This window comes from Symphodus melops, assembly GCF_947650265.1.
Source record: "Symphodus melops genome assembly, chromosome: 1".
Taxonomy (NCBI): Eukaryota; Metazoa; Chordata; class Actinopteri; order Labriformes; family Labridae; genus Symphodus; species Symphodus melops.
In genome coordinates this window covers 37515354-37535666 of record NC_136691.1, presented here as the reverse complement: position 1 = coordinate 37535666, position 20313 = coordinate 37515354, and the positions used below count along the sequence as shown (strand labels likewise).

The 20313-nt window shown below is 42.0% G+C and overlaps 1 protein-coding gene across 1 annotated transcript; it reads right to left on the bottom strand.

Annotated features, from left to right (window-relative positions):
• Window positions 1-9171: 9171 nt before the first annotated feature.
• On the bottom strand, window positions 9172-19976 carry LOC306832803 (TBC1 domain family member 10A-like). The gene is made up of 9 exons (XM_079357785.1): window positions 19142-19976; window positions 17309-17408; window positions 15501-15608; window positions 15029-15135; window positions 14813-14927; window positions 13071-13136; window positions 12496-12685; window positions 12261-12415; window positions 9172-11585 (listed from the first exon to the last, which is right to left on the bottom strand). The coding sequence occupies exons 1-9, from the start codon at window positions 19324-19326 to the stop codon at window positions 11082-11084; spliced, it is 1530 nt and encodes a 509-aa protein (XP_079213911.1). The 5' UTR covers window positions 19327-19976; the 3' UTR covers window positions 9172-11081.
• Window positions 19977-20313: the final 337 nt, after the last annotated feature.

The following is a 20313-nucleotide window of genomic DNA, read 5'->3' as shown; positions in this document are numbered from 1 at the left end:
CTCAAGCATTGTGTTCCTCACTTTGCTGGACTCCAGGGCTAGATCCTTGAGAGAGGCCCCATCTACATTTGTAAACATCAGAATTATTAGGTGTTAGGTTCATGGTTCCAGCTCTGTAACAATCAAGTTTCTATAGCTAGTGTCCATAACACACATTCTTAGCCTCACCTTAAGGAATCTGTCGTCTGATTCAAGCGAAACTATAGAATGGCTCTGATGCTTGTGTACGTCAGTACCTGCTCATTGCTGTTATTTCTTATTAAAAATTCGACCAAAAGCTGAACCTTTATTGACTTAAAGATACCTTTTTGCCCCGCTTGTTTTGCCAGTTTAAGGCTGGATATTTAGGCCCCTCTGACGTCCTTCAATGAAACGTGTTAACAGAAGTGTTACAGATGTGAGACAGAATCAGTGTAAAATAGCAGAGACATGTGTGAGTCATAGACTGTATTAATGGCCCAAGTGACGTCACCCATCTGTTATTGGTGGGGGCTTTGGAATCCCATTGATAGGGGTTGCCACACTGGAAATCCTGTCTCACCATAACTTTCAGTCAACCTACCACAGGTTAAGAGTTGGCGACGAGGCCAGTTTTAAGGCTCTTGACAAACTGTTACACCATGCCCACCTGTCAATCAGGTCAGCTCCTTGCCTTATTTTGAATAACCCTTATCCTTCATAAAATCAAAATGGATGAGTTATCATCCTGATATAAACATTTTTTTATCCCTGTACATTGTGTGACGACCAAGCCAATTTCATTTTTAGATCAGGCTGTGCATGTTAGTATGTGATTTCTGTTCTTCTGCAATCAGCGTCAAGCGGATACATAAACTTGTCACTTGGTATGAGTGCGTGGCTGAGTGTGTGTATGTGAAGACACGTTGTGTCTCTCCTGCAATGCTATAACACAACATAAAATTACACACGGGACACACATATTGAGCTGTTGGAAAATCAATGTACTGAGAGCTGAGAGAGCAGCTGACCTGTCTGACACCTGACTTGCATCAGTTTGAGCATTCACATCAAGTGTGGTGTTAAAACGTGCCTTGAGTAGGTTCGAGGAGGAGTTGAAACAGTTTGAAATGTATTTGACAAACTGTTGGCATGTTTAGCTAAAAGTTGGAGTCTTTGTTACAGTTCAAGTACCTTTAACCTCCTGTGAGGAGTTTTTAGGTGTTTATGAAACAAACTGAAATGAACAATGTTGTCTCTGTGTTGTAAAAATAAACAACAGCTTCAACAGAAAGTTTCTATATCATACTTTTTAATGCTTCACTGCTTCAAGGATAAGTGTTCTTTGCTACAGAAGCTGCCTTTGTATGTATGTAGTATGTGACTGAGTGGTACTTTTGTCTATTTAAAGAAGGCTTGATGGCATATGCTGTTAAACTCTGTTTACACCTTTACCAAACAAAATCAGAAAAAACTGCAGGTTTGTTTTTGTCCACAAGGTCATTAAAACTATTGTTACAAAAATATGAATACTATCAATTACCTGTAATACATAACATACAGTTTAAAGTGTATTTATAGAAAAAATATTTAGACTATGAGTCTGCCATTACAGTAGATCACCTACACATGCACACTGTGGTTCCCTGCAGCAGGCTTACTGCAGAGTAATGGCACAGCTAAATAGTTAATCTGACTGACGTTCGTACTGTTGGGAGCAGTTCTCAGCAGCCAGCCAAGAAAACATTTCTTAGTTTGAAGGTTGATAAACCATGTTAATGGGGTGCTGAATTCCATGTGTTGCTTTTATTTGTATTTTAACTTGATTTGTGTTGACAAAAATTTGGGGATCTGCAATCCGAAAACACATGTATTCAAAGTACAGTAAGGTGCTTTAGGTGAGAGCATTTAAGCCATCAAACAGGAGTCTGTTTGTGTGAATCCTTGACTGTCGATAGAAAGCCGTCAGTCCAGCAGGGCGATGACAGTTGGAGTCGTCAAAGACACTTTACTGCTTCTGGATCTCACAAAAACCCCAAACAATGGCAGGAAGACACTGGGAGTCTTCAGGAGATGAGCCACACAAAAAAACATCTTCAAGCAGGATTCATTAGACTGGCGCTGAGGTTGGAAAGGGGGGGGGGGGGGGGGGTCCATCCACTTCCTGTTTTTGCCTCCCAGTAAAAGCGTTGATGAGGGCTTGCGTGTGCCAACACCACTAATGACTCAAAACGTATAGCCACTACTAACGCCATCATTCAGTACTCCATTATGGCCTGACTGGAAGTGGTGCAGACTTTGCATCCTTGGTCCACACGTGTGTATTGGCAACAACATCATGCCATTATTACTGATTAACAGATATGATGCCAGTGACTGTGTGTCTCCAACTGTGGACACAATGGTTTGTTGAGAGCCGCCTAACACAGAGGACATCCTCCCCATATGGCGGAGGGAGCCTGGCTCCAATACTAATCTGCTCCCACTGTTTATAAAATAAACAGGCCCCTGAACACTCACCTACAAGCTGCCCAGTTTTCCCCCTCTTGTGCCCTCAACATTGCATCTGGCTGACCTTTGACCTGGACTGTTTTAGCTGTGCTTCCTGTCCAGTGCAACATGCATATGGCATCATGGTAAAATCTGCACTGTAAGCATTTTTTGTGTGACGGAAGGGATTAGCAACACGGAGGTGGCACATGTTGCAGCTGGCATCCTAAATGTAAGCACATTGAGGGTTAGAGTCTGGTGCTTTGATGAGGAATCATAAAAGGTCACTAAAGCTTAGTGGTTAATGAAGAAAAAGGAGGATTAACACCCTGACAAAATGCTTTAAAAGAGCAAACGAGTACAGATAAGGCTTTATTTAGCCGTGTTAAGTTACTTCTAATTACAAAATCTGTGCCACAAAGGCAACAGCATAACCTTTTAAAAACAAGTCTGTTTTCACACAGAAATCCCCACCAGACAACCCCCCCCTCACCCTTCTCTGGGAGCCCCAAGCCTGCTAGGCCTGCTGATGGTGGAATGAGACGAGATAAGCCCATGGTCGGCCTCCATCAACACGAGGATTGCCAAAGCGAATAGAGTTACAGACAGGCACTCCTCTGGGGCTCGGTGGGAGTGGGAGAGGGCTGGGACAGGGCTGCTCAGACATTGGAGGCTGCTAATCTGCCCCCAGCCGGCCTGCTGATGCCCACCATCTGTGTCTGTAACTCATCACCCACTGGCCAGGAGCCTCTGCAGGCGCACACACAAGTAAACAAACACCCAGAGAGAGCTATTTAACAGCTAAGTCTCTACCTGGCTCCGTTAATTACTGATTATCAGTGAAACCAAAAAAGGAGGGCACAGGAGCCAGTGGAGGAGGTGAGAAGGGATAATGAGGAGCCAGCTGTGAACAGCAGCCCAGTAACCTCAGGTTGGTTTCCTCACCATATTAATACAGTCATTTTACTTTGACGCTGGGCTTGGGGTGGGAAACTCAAATGCTGAAGAATGTTTTTGAAAGTATTTTATTTAGTTAGTGGTGTAAATGTAGGTTAAGCCATTGTTTTTTGAAACAATTACTCAACAGTTACGCAGAGAACAATAGATGGTGAATCTGTAGGGATATCTGGTCATAGTTAAAATTTAAACAACATGAATTGAAACCGATTAGCTAATACTTTTTTTTCTTTGTTTTACTGTGTAATACACATATTACTACTGTAAATACTTTCTACGCATACAGCACATTTTGGATGGCTGTAGCTGTGGCTTCCTGTATGTGTGTGTGTGCACTTTAAGGTGAGTCTTACTCATTTTGTTGTACAATTATATAATGACAATAAAGACATTCTATTCTAATGTCACTCCATTGCTAATTCAGCCCCTTACTTGCTAATGTTCCCATCACAGGAAGTTGCTTCAAGCCAATAATGGGATAGGAATGGATTAAACTGAGTTCTGATTAGTGTTAGCTACCTCAGGTTTTCCATGTTAGCTTGCTAACTTTGTGTCCTGTGCAAAAAAAGCAAGATTAGCACAGAAGATAAATCATAAAACAAGACTAAATTCCTCAGTCAGATGTAGAAATAGTTTATGTTGTTTAAAATTTAAATATGCTGCACATTGGTTTCTTACAGTGACAAAAGGGACGACTCAAATTAACCACATCGTCAGACTTCATACGGCTGGAAAACTACAAATGAATAAAATAAATAACCTTGCCTTGGCATATATTCTCCTTTTGATATATTAAAGCCTCACACTGGGGTTAGACAAAATAGCTCCATGTTCAATTGTGCTTATTGTGGAAATATTCACAGGACAAAAGAAAAAAAACTCACTCATGATAAAAGGATAAAAAAAGGAGATTGTGACAGGTTTAATTACAACCAACAGAGAATGAAGTCACATCAAAAGACTTCATCAGTGTCTGGTAAAATGTAGCGGCTCTTTATGCATCATTTACCTGGCAAGAATTCACAGCCGTAATTGCACATGCCTCCAGCACTACTGAGCCTGGGGATGTCGAGAGGTCAGGAGGTTGGGGGGGAGAACTGATGCAGATTAAATGAAATGCCTTAAACTCCTCAAGGAGTGACGACCATGCAGGTGTGCAGCACTTACCCCCACATAACCCCCACACACCCATCGTTTTGAGCTAAATGTCCTGTAGGCGAAGCAGCAGGCAGGTGATTAAAAGACACAATTACTACGCCTCACTTATTTTTTTACCGTTCACCCGCATGTTTGAATCTGACTCACAGACACAGCCATGCTGCTTTGATAGATTGGAATCGTCTAAAAATACCTTTGGTCCCGTAAATTATTATGACAATGCAAATCAAATTAAAATAAAAATACAAATAAGATCAGGTGACATCTTATATCATTATTATTTCACAAGAGGTTGGAGTGAATTGTCCGGTTTGTGGGTGTGTTTTATGATCTACTAGGAGCAGACTTGGTTAAACAGTCTGACTGCAGCACAAAGGAAGAACCTGCAGTCTCTCTCCTCCAGACTCCGCGGGTGGCGAAGCCGTTTACTGAAGGAGCTGCCACCACCTCCACAGGGTCCAGGGGGCAGCCCAGGACAGAGCTGGCCTTCCTCACCAGTCTGTTCAGTATGTTCCTGTCTACAGCCGTAGTGCTGCTGCTACAGCAGACCACTCTGTGAAGTATCGCTGATGGCACCACTGAGTCAAAAAAGGTCCTCAGGAGTGCTCCCTGCACTCTGAAAGACCTGAGTCTCCTCAGCAGGTCAAGTCTGCTCTGGCCTTTCTTGTAGAGAGCATGTGTTATCAGTCCAGTCTAGCTTATTGTTCAGGTGAACACCCAGAGTCCACTATCTCAATGTCCTTCCCCTGAATTTTCACCGGTGTGGGGGAAGTGGGTCTCTGCTTGCGAAAGTCCACCACCACCAGCTCTTTGATTTTACCTGCGTTGATCTGGGGGCAGTTCCACTTGCACCAGTCCACAAAGTCCAGGTTGAGTTCTCTGTACCCCCTTCGTCCCCATTGGTGATGAGGCCAACAATGGCAGAGTCATCAGAGGACTTCTGCAGGTGACAGTTGGTCGTGTTGTGGGAGAAGTCTGCAGTGTACAGGGTAAAAAAGGAAGGGAGCCAAGTTTCTGACCTGGTTACTGCAGATAACCAGGTCAGGAACACAGTCCTGTGACCTCACAAACTGCGACTGGTTGGTCAGGTAATCCAGAAGCCACAATGTGAGATGCAGGTCAACTCCTGTTTGTTGCAGCTTGTCCCTCAGAAGCGTGGGCTGTATGGTGTCCTCACACATTCAGCGCTTGATGCAAATTTGCAACAAAAATTGACAACAATAGATACAGTATTAAAGACTATAACAACCCCATAAAATTATTAAATAAAAATAAGTTAAAACAAATTTAAGACGAAACAAACACCTACATAAAGTTTAGGTCTTTAATCTGTTACAAATGGAATGTGCCGCTTTCAAATTCATGAACACAAACTAACTTGCTCTGCAATCATGAAGCTCCAAACATTTTGCCCTTTTATTCACTGAGGTATAAAAGTTTTTGGTTCAAAAACAGAAAAAGACAGAATACCAGAAGAACATGAACATTACTTTTCTGCTATCATTTATGCAATACCTCACTCCTTTCATGAGTTTCTGTATTAGGGCTGCAGCATCAATGTATAGACAATAAAATGAGGACTGGTTCAAAAAGGGAGGTTGATGATTTTTTAAAAATTGTTCTCAATGAAGATCCAAAGGTTCGACCGTGCACTCCTAAATAACTTTCCTTAAGTTCCTCATGTGTGTCCACTGGGAGAGGCTGGAATAAGAACAGTGTTGACATTTCAAGTACCTTTCTAAATGCACCCACGAGAATTTGGGGTTGTTTTTCTATGTTGAATCTACCAGCTGAGACTGAAGCGTTTATATAACCATTTGTAGACCATAAATGGAAGAAACATTATACAGTGGAAACAGAAAAGGTGCCAAAACTGCATTTCCAAGGTACACAGAGCCTTTTATATCACATTTTGGAGTAGTTGAGCTTGCGGGCACTGTTCCAGATTAAAACACTGGTGGGCATTTACAACATTATTTTACCAGTAGTCTTTGTTTTAAGGTGGGCAGACATAGCTGAAAGGAGTCAGAGGATGGAGAATATTTATATTATAATATTTATTTTTTTCTAATACTATTTGAGAAAAGAGAAATGTTATTCTTTCATTTACCTGATGGAACAGACACAAGTAGTATTCATGAGATATACAGTATATTACAGAAATAAAGGGGTGTTGGTTAAAATCTACTGAAAGGTTTGATGCAAAGAAGATAAACCACCTCCATAATAGAGAACAATTTATAGGCGAGGGACCTTCCTTTGGTTGAAGAACTTAAGAGGTCCTTTCTGCAAATACAACACAAGGATGATTCAATTATCCACCCTGACCTCACAGGGATCCCCCTCTTACTAATGTTTTCCCTCAGCACAATAAATAACTTTTTATTCGCACTGTCATGGAAAGTTCACCTGCACAAAGGATCACAATGTCTGCCCTCGTATGTGTTACTGCAGCCTTTTAATTTGACCTGAGCCAACCTGTCATGCTTCATCAAACGTGGGAATCGGATACCTCAGGAACACAGGCGCCTTTGCTTTACGTTATGCCATCCCCCCCCACTCTTCGAACACCCCATGTTTTAACACGCAGAGCCTGGGAGCAGAGAGAAAGTCACCCACATCACATGAATCAAGCGCTGTGACATGGGTCCGTTGGGTCTGGGATCACACGGAGGATCACAAGTCTCTCTTTTTACTGCTCCCTCTCCTAGCTCTATTAGCTGAGCATAAGAGAGGCGGGATGGCCCTCTAAAGGCAGATATTTCCGTTGATGAAGAGATAAATCAGATCATTTCTGGAGTAAGGAAGGGAGCACAGAGAGAGCCTTCTTGGTCGTCCCCCTTTGAGATGTAAATGGCACGGTGGCACTGAAAGAGGGCCAGGTGTCCGATGCAAAGAGGGAAAGCGTGACGGTGCATGCATTCCTCAGGGACTTAGACCATTAACTGTTGCTGTGCCTCATGTGGGCAAACATCAACAGATCCCATAATGGTCCATAATGGTGTGGAGTGACACAATGGCTAAGTATGATTAATAACTATTTACAGGTACTTTCTCTCAAGTAACAAATCAAACACACCTTGCCTATGCCTGCAGCTAGACTGACAATACAAGGTGTAACAAAAAGCAATTGAACAATGACAGTTCCTACATCTTTTAAGCACTTCTCTAAGCCACAAAGACCAGAGGTCAACAGCTGCAGCTCACGCCTTGCTGGACGATTAGAAATAAGTTAGCCGGGGTAACTCAGGTCATCAAGGTAGTGATTACCAATGAACTCTTACAAGCCCAAGGCAAAGTCTTCCAGTATCCCACACCTTAGGGTGAGAAACAAGGCATGTGGCAGTTCAAACAGTGATTAAGAGAAGAATAAAACCTGTTATTAGTCTAAACTGGTATAACACCAGAGATGACCTCTTCAATGGGAAGCTGTTCAAAGCCTTCGAGGAAAAGGCCAAATGTTTGTCACAAACAGATCTACGTCTACCAGGGCTTATCCATCTTGTTTTCATTTACACAACAACCAGAAAGATACACGCCAGGCATAATTCAAAAGTGCAGAATTACACCGTAGATCAAAAGAGATTAATGTCTGTAGATTCATTGCAGAGTTAAAGGATGGCATGGTGTGCTCAGTAAATACATAAATATAAACATTTCACTCACCATAAAGTTGACACCACAGTCCACTTGGACGGCCAGTTAGTGCTATGAAACACTCTGAAAGCCAAACTATTTGTATAGTTTGGGATTAAAAGTCATTAACAGGGCTGTTCAATTACTGAATGAGCTGATGTAACATCTAGAAAACAGCAAACAGCAGACACATAAGGGGGACACTTTGTTGGGCCTTAGAAACAGCCACGAGTGGACACTTGAGGGACTGCATGTTGTTGCACTTCTACGATGGCTCCCTTTTAGTACACTGCTTGTGTTATACCAACAACAACAACAACAACAAGTACCTCTATCTAATTCAATACACAAATAAAGAGTCAGGCAGTATATGTTATATAAAAAATAAATAATAACAACAGAACAACTCTGCTGTTGTTTGAAATGTCAGAGCTACCTCGCGAGGTTTGAACACGACATGTAGAACAGTATCACTGATTGTAGATTGTTAGCTAAGACATAAACAGTGCACCCATGCAGAGGGTTATTATTCCCATAGTACACACATGACCATGCTTGTTAAGGATTACATTTTAAAAACAAGGCATCTTAGATAATGATTTATAGCGTTCAGCCTGCCCTGCAGCCTTAATACCTATGACATTACACATTACAGCAGTGCTGATATATGGCATGAATGAACACTAACTGCCCGCTTTGACATATTGGCACAAATCTGAGCTCTGCATGTACGCTTATCAACTGAATTCATAATTTACTTAAGTAAACCATTGTGGTTTTATTTATTTATTTATTTAATGTGTTTTACATTTTTAATTCATTACAATTAACTGTGGGCTCATTCGTTATGAAATGAAAAATATAAAGAAATCTTGGGACAATCCATGAGGCGCCCAGTATCTCTGTAATAAATACCCACTTTTGGCTCTTTGACTCCACCTAGTGTCTGGAAAAAAAAGCAACAGTCTTAGCCAGCTTTAGACAAAAGTTTATTTGCAGAATTTAAACTCAGGGTGATGAATACTGCCCCATGCTTGCGAAATATATATTTCTATTGACCTGGATTTGAATGGTAAAATAACGTCCATCGGTATTTAGAGAAAGAAAACTTTAAAATTTGCAACCAAAACTCACAATGTTTAGATGAACTTTAAGTGTTACAAGTGTAGATCTCTAACAGACACCGTCTGAAATTAGTAATGATTTAGGATCAGCTTCTGTAACTGCTCAATGAAATATAGCATCACTGTTTGAAAAATAGATTTCATTACAAAACAAATTATTTTACATGTCATATCTACACAATGAGCATTAAATAAAACAAATAGCACAAAAGAAATGTGGTGTGTCTAATATAAGAAGTTTGAAAAACTATTGCATACAGAATAGTGTTTGCGTAAAGATGCATTTTCTTTTTGACCCCTCTCTCTCTTTTTTTTTTCTTTACACATGCTTTTTTCTCCAGGGACATTTTTGTACACAGACACGTCTGACACCTGCATAGGTACGCTTGTTGAACTCCCTTTACCCTTAGTCATTGTGATGAAACTTATAAAACAGCTTTTACAAAAGAGATTGTCCAATAAGTTTTAAGAGGAAGAGTCCCAACCCTGCATGTCTCCAAATCTCCCAAAGAAATGAGTCAGCATTAAAAAGGAAATGCTACAAATATCCCAAAATGCCTTATAATCAGAAGATCCCTCTCAGCTGTACTAATAGAATTACACTGGTCACAGGTAGCGGTCATGGGTCATCACAAAACAACACTCTCTTGATCTGCTTTGGAAATTCTAGCAAATTATTTAAGAAAAACAGACCCAGCGCGATAAAAAGGATCTTCTTGGCTCAACCTGAATATTTGAGCAAATCGAGCACAAAGATCAGCACCAGTAGGTGAGTTTTCTAACGGTCCAAGATGTCACAGTAAACAAAAGCACAATTACATATATGACACAGGTTAACATTTGGCAAGAGACAGCTCTTCTACTGATAAGCTCCAAACAAGGCAAGAATGAGTTGGAGAGGAATGTCCAGTTTTCTCTTCTGCACAAACTTGCCATCTTGAGATAATGCTGCTCTAAAGTGGCTGGAAGTGCTTGGCACAATGACTTTGAGAGTTTACAGAGTGAAGCCACATCTACTGAATGGATGAAGAAGATCTGTGACCACACGTGCACTAGCAAGCCAAGCACAAAATATATATTTATGTATTAACTTTTCTTAAATAAATAGTGCTTGTTGAAGAAGACAATGTTGTGTGACTGAATTTCATCAACTCAGGAGGATGATCAAGAATACAAAAATGAAATGCACAAGTTTCCCAATAACACCCCAAAACTTCCTTCCAAGAATCACATCCCATCTGTTTGTCAGCTTTCCACACAGGTACTAAAACTCTGCCCTCTAGTGGACTGAACTCTGGATGAAAGCTGCACTGCTGCAGTTAGTTACTAACTTAAACAGAAGCCGATAGTGTTGAAAATGAGTGGGAATGTAAGGAAGAAACAGCTTCAGCTGGGGCACTCCCGTTAAGACTTGAAAACACACTGCCCAGAAGAAATGACTTTACTCCCAATGACTAGTAATGTGTCTCCTGTGCAAACACAAAATAGGACTGAAGTTCTGAGTAAGAGCATCAAGCACCAAAAGGTGAAAAGCATTAACCTATTTCTACACTTAGCAATGATGCCTTAGTGCAGGTAGATAATATCATAGGCAAAATGGTGTCTAAACTGAATACAGGAATACAAAACAGTCCAACGCTTGAAATAAGGTTATGCCGGCCAATCAGAGACCTTGGCAAGGCTGGCTGGTAGTTGGCTAAAGAGTGCTGGTGCTTTACTCACACACACACAAACACACGTTTACAAACTGCTGCAGAGCTACAGGTACGTGTCCTGCTCTGTGCTGCTGAGGCTTTGTGTGGAGCGCTGAAGAGGAGATTCTTTGGCAGGAGGAAGGTCTGTAGGAGGCTGCTGGTGAAGTACTTCTGTTTCAGTCTCTGGCACAGTCTCTAAGGTCCCTCTTCTGATTGGAGGAGGGGCTGGTGGAGTCGAGGGTGGGGGTGGAGGGTCATTGGGCAGAGAGTAAGGATTAGGGATCTCCTCAATAGGCGGCGATTTCTTAATGCTTCTCTTCTTCTGGCTTTTCTTCTTCTCCTCTTTGCCCTTCTTCAGCTTGGGGGTGGGCTGCGGCACCTCGAGCACGATGGTTGGGTTCTGCTGCAGGTCCTGGCGCCTCGGGGGCTCGGCCAACATTATGAGCCGAGCGCCGTGCATTCTCGGAGGTGGTTTGAAGTTCAGCTCGCCGCGGTTCTTCCTCCAGCGCTTCAGCTGGGTGTGATGCTCTCTTTCCACATCTCGTGCCGTCACTGGTACTTCAATGATCTGTAAGAGGAAGAGACACGTCACAGGTCACAGCTGAGTCGTCGACATGAGGATCATGTTTAAAGGAAGTGTGTGTGTGGGGGGGGGACTATTCCTTGTTGGAATATACAGTATGTTCCTTCCATGCCTGACCATTGTGTAAAAATGTGATCTTTGTCAGTAAATGCCAAAGAGCCTGAGGGCTGGAGTCAGGACAACCCCTCATATAAGAGGAGGTATTGTTAGTGTGGACAGAGACTCACACAAGGCTTGGCACAGGAAGCAGACACTGACCAGCCAGCCCTCGACTCAATTGGTCTCTAATTCACTTTCATTCTCAGCTTCCTTGGCTGCATTCTCAACACCCACTGTTCCTGTGTGACACAGCACTTCACTACATCTTGATAGGATAAGCACAGCAGTAGTTTGTTTGTGTATGTCCTAAAGACAGCTTTGTATATCTTGTACAATCAAATGTAATGCAAGTCATTTCCAAGAATACTGGAACACACAGATCACTTTTGACAGTTTAACGAGGTGCAAAGAAGTAACATTTTGACGCCCACTCTCATCCTTCCTCAGTTTTTCACAAGTCGGAATGCTTTTTTTTTTTTTTTTAAAGAGTGTTTGCTTTTCCATCAACTCCTATTCTTTGAGTCTGGTGTGACGTCTGCCTCCTGAGCCGCCCACTCTTACCTCTCGGACGAGGAAGCCCTCCTGCATGTATCGAGGCTCCAGGGCCCTGAGGAGCTCCATGGTTTCATACTGACCCTGGCAGGCCTTAAGCTTCTCTCGGGTACCCAGCATGCACTTCAGCAGCACCAAACCCACACGCAAGATTATCTTCACCCCTGGAAGAGAGAGCAGTGTGAGCTACACAGCTGTGATGTATTGCTCGTGTTCAACATCTGCGCGTAGTCGTCGGCGTTACCGTCGCAGAGGAACATGTCCCAGACACGCAGCACAGAGGCCCAGGGCAGCGTCCTGGAGAAGGCACACATAAACCATTCAGTCATGTAGAGGATGGGGTCGATCTTGTGTTTCTCCAGATGGCGGTAGGCTAGTGGGGAGACACGTCGCAGCAGGGCAAACAGGATCTCTCCATCCAACTGTATAGCTTCCTAGAAGACACACAGGTAGGAACAATTAACAGAGAAAACACATCCCACTGTGCTCTGTATTAGAGGAGCTGAAACTTGACACGTGACTTTTCATCCAATAAAAATAAACCAGTGCAAATGAATCACGTAATCCGATGAAAGTAAACAATCTGAAGTTTAATTGAGGTTTTGAGAAGAGACAACGCCCTGTGGGTTTCATCACTAAGCTTGCCACACTGTGGATTCGGCAGCAACAGTGATGTATTCCTGTTTCACTGTAATCCCGGCTAAAGTCCAGTTTATTCATCTGGATTGTAGTTCTTGGAACAGCAGCGTCAGATGAAGTCATTTTCTCAGTGCACCACCAACACCTGGTGACTTCATCGTGCATGTGTTTCAGTCTCACCAGGCCAGGACTGTAGTAGCCAGGAAGATACTTCTCACAAATTTGGACCAGCCCCCAGAAGGCATCCTGTGGAAACACACACAGAGATGATGTCAGGAAAGCGTTTGTGTGTTCACAGTGACGGCAGGTTAATACGGAAAATGCAGAGTTTAAGAAGAAGAGAAAAGCGAAACCTGAGCTGCTCGTTTGATTCACATACGTATGTCCATCAACGTTTCACAAAGTCCAAAACATGGAAGTTTAGATGGATTCAGACAAATGATGTGAAATCCTCATAGACAAGAACAGTAAATGACAGAGGAACTCTGCATTGAGCTTTATCAGGTAAAACACAAGTCACCACCATCTTCATCCACTGCCTTCTATTATAGGCACCAAATGCTAGTTTTCTATTTTATCCAAAAACGATTCAGTGGATTCCTATTAAACATTTCAGATTATTTTGGAGACATAAGCTGTTTTCAGCTGAGGGGGGTCTCCTGAGGTAAGACCTAATGTAAAAATATAATGACAATATTTGCCTTTATATCAATGCTACATGTTGTTCAACAGAATCACACTATGAACAAAAGAGCAGAGAACAACAAACATAAAGCAGCCGTTTAACTACATGCACAGAGATCGTAGAAGTTGAAATCATACACTCTATGTCAGCATTTCCCACATTTTGGACCCCAAATTATTTCCATAATAGTTATATGGTTTTTGTTGGGTGGGCAGTGTGGGTAATTATATAAACGTAAAAATATACAGAGTATTGTTTTAATGTTTAAAGTCAGTTAGGTTAAATTAAAGATATTCAAAAATGCAATTCATCAATTAAATTTTTTTTAGTTTAAGACAAAACAAGCAAATGAGATAGGAACTTTTGTTGTAATCAGCTGGCCCACTGTTTGCATTTGATGGTGATGGCTGAAATATGAAGATTGAGGGCTGGCAACAAGGAGAATTAAAGGAAAGATCGACAAGATACTGATGGTGAATCGACAGGTGATCTCTCCTATCAAACACAAAAGAAGAGGTCGGAGAAAGAACAGTGCTGAGTATTTTTTTTTGGACAGTCACAGAAGCTGGTCTCCAAATTTATGGGGTCGGAGGTGGGCTGTGAAAGTGTTTGAAACTTAAGAGTGTGGCCTGAGTTGGAAACCACTGCTCTATGTACTGACTCCAGTCACATGATATGTCCCTCCCCCTCCCATTGGCTCAGTGTGAATTCTCTGGAGAATATCCTGCTGTGTTTTCACACCAGCTCACTTGGACTTGCTCTGAGATTAAAATGTGGCTGTTTGCGTTGACACATAAAGCTCCATTGATTCATTGACATACACGATTGATACGTTTTAAGATAGAAAAACAACACCCTGTCACTGTAGCTGCGGTTATAATGTTCCTAAAATTCATCTATTCTTCACTTTCTGCAGAAACTCAGGATTTCTCTTGAGATGACATCATCTGTACAGTCAGTTTGTGCAGCGTCAGAATAGACTCCTTCAAGGTCACACATGAAAACGGAGCTAGAAAATGTCCTAATAAAAGGCGTTATGTGATTTCTATTTTTGGGTGGATTTCACACTTAAAGACGGTCATACAAAGACTTCTGAGCTTTTTGATTGAGCACTCAGAGTGAGTCAGTGAGAGACAATAACCACAAAGTCAACAGAGTATTACAAACACATGGTGACAGTAGTCTCACTCCAAACATGGCAGTTTGTTTGTCGTTTGTGGTGGAGGAGAAGGCGTACCTCGGCAGGCATGTGCATAAGCAAAACGGCAGCGATGGGAGCCTGAGCCTGGCAGTAGCCTTCCTCCGGTCTGTACAGGGTGTAGGCCTTCAGGACACGGAACAGGTCCTGCTGCCTGTGGACAGTCAAAACACCAACACACACTGAGGTTAAAGAGAAAAGTCATCTTTGCTAGCAGTTTCAGTGTTTAACGTCACATCATGTCTGACAGCGTACCCGTGTCCCCCCCGTGACACGAACATCTCATGGAAGGGAAACTGTCGATGGAGGTCTTTCTCGATCACATCTATCCATTTGGGGTCTCCAGGCTGACTGTCAAGCTCCTGCATGAACACATCGATGATACAGTGACACATATTTATAGCACACTGACAAAAAAACAGGAGTGGACATTCTCTAAGTGCTTGCTTTATAAGGTTTGTTTTATTTTACCATCCTGAATAAAATGGTCAGATTATTCTCAGCTCTAAAAAGAAGCCTCACATTTTCCTTTTCTAACAACTTTAACTAAATGTGGACAGGCTCCAGCTCTGTGCCAAACACATCTGGCTCCTCAACCACTAACGTAACACTACTGACACGACCACAGCTTCAGAAACACTTTCAGTAGAAATCTAAAAATGAAATGAGACCAAAATAAAGCAAAAGATAATCCTGACAGGGAAGTGAAAGAGCGAGGTTCTCTGACCTGAAACTTTCCGCTGTTCTGCTCTTTCTTCATCTTACCCCCTGACAGGTAAAGCCAGGCACGGCCTCGGAGGGCAGGAGGGATTCCCTTCTGGCACCGCAGCCTCACCTGAGACCACGGAGGAGAAAAAGAGTTCACAGAATAAAGTAAGACACCGAGGAGTCGAGAAGGGCATGTCTCCCATCTGGTTCAGTGTAGAAAGTCAACGAACTAGAAATCCACCTGTCACTTGGTATTTGTTCCTTTTTCTTGAACACATGTGAAACATAAGAGTCACATGCTACATGGCAGGGTCAAGTAGGTAGAAATGAACACAAAGTTGTGACAAACTGCCTTATAAACAACGAAATGATGAATACAACAAACCATAATTAAATAACATCATATGTTTCATCGACAAAAGGCATATTCAAAACATCATGAAGGGTACTTAGTTCTTGACAGGTCACAGTAGGATGAGCACAGGCGTAAACGAATAAATAAATGCATGTTTTTAAATGTGTAGATGTATAACACAATCACATACAGAGACATGTGGTTGGTTTACAATGTCCCTTTCATCATTTACACACTCTGTGCTTGTGTATACTCTTCTCAATGTATCCTATCACTACTAACTGGTGCACTATATATTTTGCATCAGTCACTTTAATACATTGGCCAAAACATCCAGATCAGCACGTTACCTCAGATTACAACCAGTATACTTCAATAAATGTGTCCTCATTAAGAATTTAACTCAGCATCTGGGGTGTCCAATCAGATCACAAGGGGGGCCAAGGCAACCCGTTGGGTCACGCCCCTGTCTGGACAAACAATCCCGCCACGCCCTTCCAGGCACTGGTTGAAGCCAAAGATTCTTGGACTCTGAATGCATCACATAATTACACAAATACAAACGCTGATTTATAAGATCCGACTGAGACGGTTTCTACTGTGTGTGGATGCTGTTTTCAGAGGTGTGTTAGGGTTTAACTTCACATTGTAATTCTCTAACATTGATTGGACTTGGTGTCTAAGTAATGGCAGAGGGTGTGGCTCATGTGAATATTATCGTTCATATTGAGTAACAAACCACTGTGGACACAATAGCATCAACAGATGGAATATAAATCAGATCTGAGCCTTTCAATACACCACTAATAGTCATCTCGGTTTAATTTGCATTTCTGAATTCCTTTTTCGAAGAAAGAGCTTACAAACTCCCCAACAGAGATTACTGTGTCTGCTGTGGTGTTGTTGTGAACAAAAGGAGGACAACAAGGGATCAGAAACCTTTGAGCCTTCTAACTTAGCAGGAAAATGAAAACTGCTTAGAGCTCAAATACACAGTTCCTTCTTTCCATGAGGTGCTTTTTTTTTTTTTTTTTTTAAACTTTTTTTTTTCTCCAACTGAAAGCCTGTGCTGCATTTGAGAGCAGCTACAGTTTATATCCACAGCACCTCTATTACATGGTTTTCTCAGAGGAAGTAAATACGGCTCCACCCTAAATCTGAGACTGTCAATTTGTCACATGGTGCATGAGCCGATAAAGGGATGGGTCGTGTCCTGCCCCGCTGCTGACTCATGGAAATGGAGAGAAGTTGCGGCTGTGTGTTGAATTGCTGAGCGTGTTGCACAGAGAACCGGTCAGGCCAGTGAGGCTGCAAACAATGTGTCCACAAAGTCTTTTCCTTGTGCAATCAAATACTCGGGAGATGCCATTCGCCCCGTCTGATCATGTGTTTAAACACTACTTTGGAGGGAAAAGTGCCGCCTGGAGACAAGTCTGGTGAAGCTGTGTTCCTGAGATAATAAAGATGCTGACCTTATTGAACCTCTTGATCATCCACTTGTCCCACTGGCCAAGCATTTCCAGCCACTTCACCTCCCTCTGTCTGAGCACCTCTGGAGGAACTTCCCGAGTTCTGGAGAAAAAAATTAACAGAAATGGTAAAGATACAGAATACAGCTTTTTTTTTTAAAGACCATTATTTGTCTTCTGCGTTCATACGGATAGAAAAGCTGTAGAGTGACAGGAAACGCAGGGGCTTAGTGTGGGGGATGAAATGTACCAAAAAGTGTCAAATCCGTGCGATGATGACTGATGCACATGGGGTTTAATTTTTAGTTTAAATAAATAATCATTAAGCTTTCTTTTAATGAAAATGATGACAGGTCACAGTTAACGAAGCCTGTGTTAAGTTGTTGCCTTTTCTGTTTTCGGTTTAAACACGTTTTTTATTCGACCAGAAAAATGTACTTTGGGCAGAAAATTAAGAGCCTTAGTGGACTCTGGGGCCAGTGAGGAAAAAAAAGTGCCACGGTTTTTCTTGATGGTCAGTTTAAAACAACACTCTGGATAGAAAGAAAGGCCGTTATTGAAAGCAGACCCTTATCTGTTAAAACTGAGAACACGTCCTCAGATGCCTGTTCATCATCCTGCGTGTGCATTCAGATTGGAGTGTGGTCACACATATGTAGACAGTAGAGGTAAAAAATAAATAAATAACAACTGCTCCCTGTGTTTGGAGGAGACTATTAAAATACACCAGTTCAGATCTCGCCCTTTGATGGTAAAGCTTGTTTAACCTCAAAGAGCTGCAGTGAAGAAGTGACGGACTTGTGATGTAATTCTATTTGAGATGGTTTACAGACAGGAGACATTAGGGTCTGCGCATAATAATATTCACCAGACGAAAAGAGAACGTAAGTCTAACCTACATTACGAATGTGGTATGGTGCTATACACAGCTATGTAATTTTCTCATCAGCTATAGCCCGTAATTGTAGGGCTCAGACTTCTTCAAAGGTTTTTTTTTCTCTTTTAACATGAGACTGCCCTCCTTACATGATAAAAAAAGAGTATATGCTTCAGATCAGTCCAATGTTTCGCTGCAGCTTCAGTATCAGAAGATGGGTTATTTCAATCACTGCCAAACAGTGTAAGTTAAGTCCTAAGTGTGTGACCACATATAAAGCTGGGAGCCAAAAGAGGCCCTCTAGAACCAGGGCACCAGATCTTTGGCTCCAAGTTCTGCCAAAACTCCCGAAAACAGGAAACTCCCAGCCAGCCTGCGCTTGGCACAACTTTCTTTCACTCCTTCCACATTTTTAAGAGCTGTGATTAAGGCTTTAGGCCTCCAGTTACAAAGAGAGGACAGAAACGCTTTCTAAGGGGTTGAAAAAAAAAAAACCACACACAAACAATGTCTCTTTTCTGAAAGGCTGTGAATAAATCCGTTCAGAAAAAAAAACAAAAAACAAAATAACACCGTGTTTGTTAGTCATTCAGACTTCACCAGAAAATAATAACGCAACTTCTAAAGTGACTAAATTGTTTTATTTAAAACAAATGTGCCACATATCTTCCTCTGATTGCCTCTGGTGATTTGATCTTTCATATTTCTGGAGTCAAACATTGCCTGGGTATGAAGCACATTTTGCCACGCAGCTGGTTGGGAGCTTTGTTGTGCAGAGACAACAACATCAACACTTCGTCACCTTCACTACGAACACAGACGAACTCATTATAACAGGCTTCAGCTTTTATCTCGACGTTTAAAGTATAAAAATACATGTTTCATAAGTATGTAAGCTTCAGAGTTCACTTGTAAGAAAATCAGATTGAAGTAAATGAATCACTGCTGAGCCGACTTACTGTCCCTCCGAGCACTGCTGCGCCCCTCCAATAAATCCATATTTATCTGTTTGTCTGTCGCTGGTGAAGCCATTGATCTCCGAGTCAGATCCCAGGGAGCTTTCATCGTCCATGTGAGAGCTACTTATCGTCCGGATACTCCTTGTGTCCGCAGATTGACGACGTCCATTCTCTATGTTGGCCATGTTAACAAGAGAGCTAGCCCGCTAGCCAGGGGAGCTAACGTCAGCGAGCTTGTTGACAGCACCAAAAGTCAAAAGTGCTCCTCTTCATATGTTGGACAATCAAACAGCATCGACGCCATGACCCATCTACTTGTTTAACACTTCAACACTACAGTTCTCCCTCTCTCTCTCTTCGTGTAATTTACACGACACGCTGCGGCTCGTCAGATTAGGTTACGATGGCTAAATTAAGTTGAGTGCTTATTTTAAAATAAGCTAGCTAATGTTGCTAACATAAAGTTAGCCTAAGGTGCTCGAGCCGACAACAGGGAAAACTAAATTTAAACTGACCCTACCACAAAACAAACCAACGCTACATAGTCAGCTGTTCTTCATAGTTAGACATCTACTAACTATGTTTCCTTGTTGACTAATTAATCATGTTTTCAGCTGACCGAGGCTGCTTCGCTCTCCTGTCATCCCGACTGTGCTGAGATTTTTCCTCGACCAGCAGCAGCCCAGTCTGCCGCCCTGGTGGCGAAAATAGGAACTACATCTTATATCTGGAGTTTATGCACTAGTTACACTGTCTCTGCTACACTGCAATTAATCTAAACCGTATAATACAGGGTTTATATCCAAGTTATCCACTATACAGACGAGACTAACTCTTCACTGTGTTTAGTCTGAATTCATAATCCTGGGATTTACACTACTTACTGTTCTGAATTTGAAGTCTGTAATTATCCTGAGGGTTCATGTGCAAATAATAGATCCTGTTTCTTTTATACAGTCCCCCCAAGTTTTGTTTTCTGATGGTTTTATTGACATTAAAGAAATAACAGTATATTCTTCCACAGGCTATAACAAAAACCACCAGAAAGCTGCAGTTTATTTTTTGTGAATTCCGCTCAGCTTTTTCTCTGGAGAAATGTACCTGCTACCACCGAGGAGTCATTATGTTCTCCTTCATTGTGCAATTTTTCTGCTTTTGAAAATACTTTATCC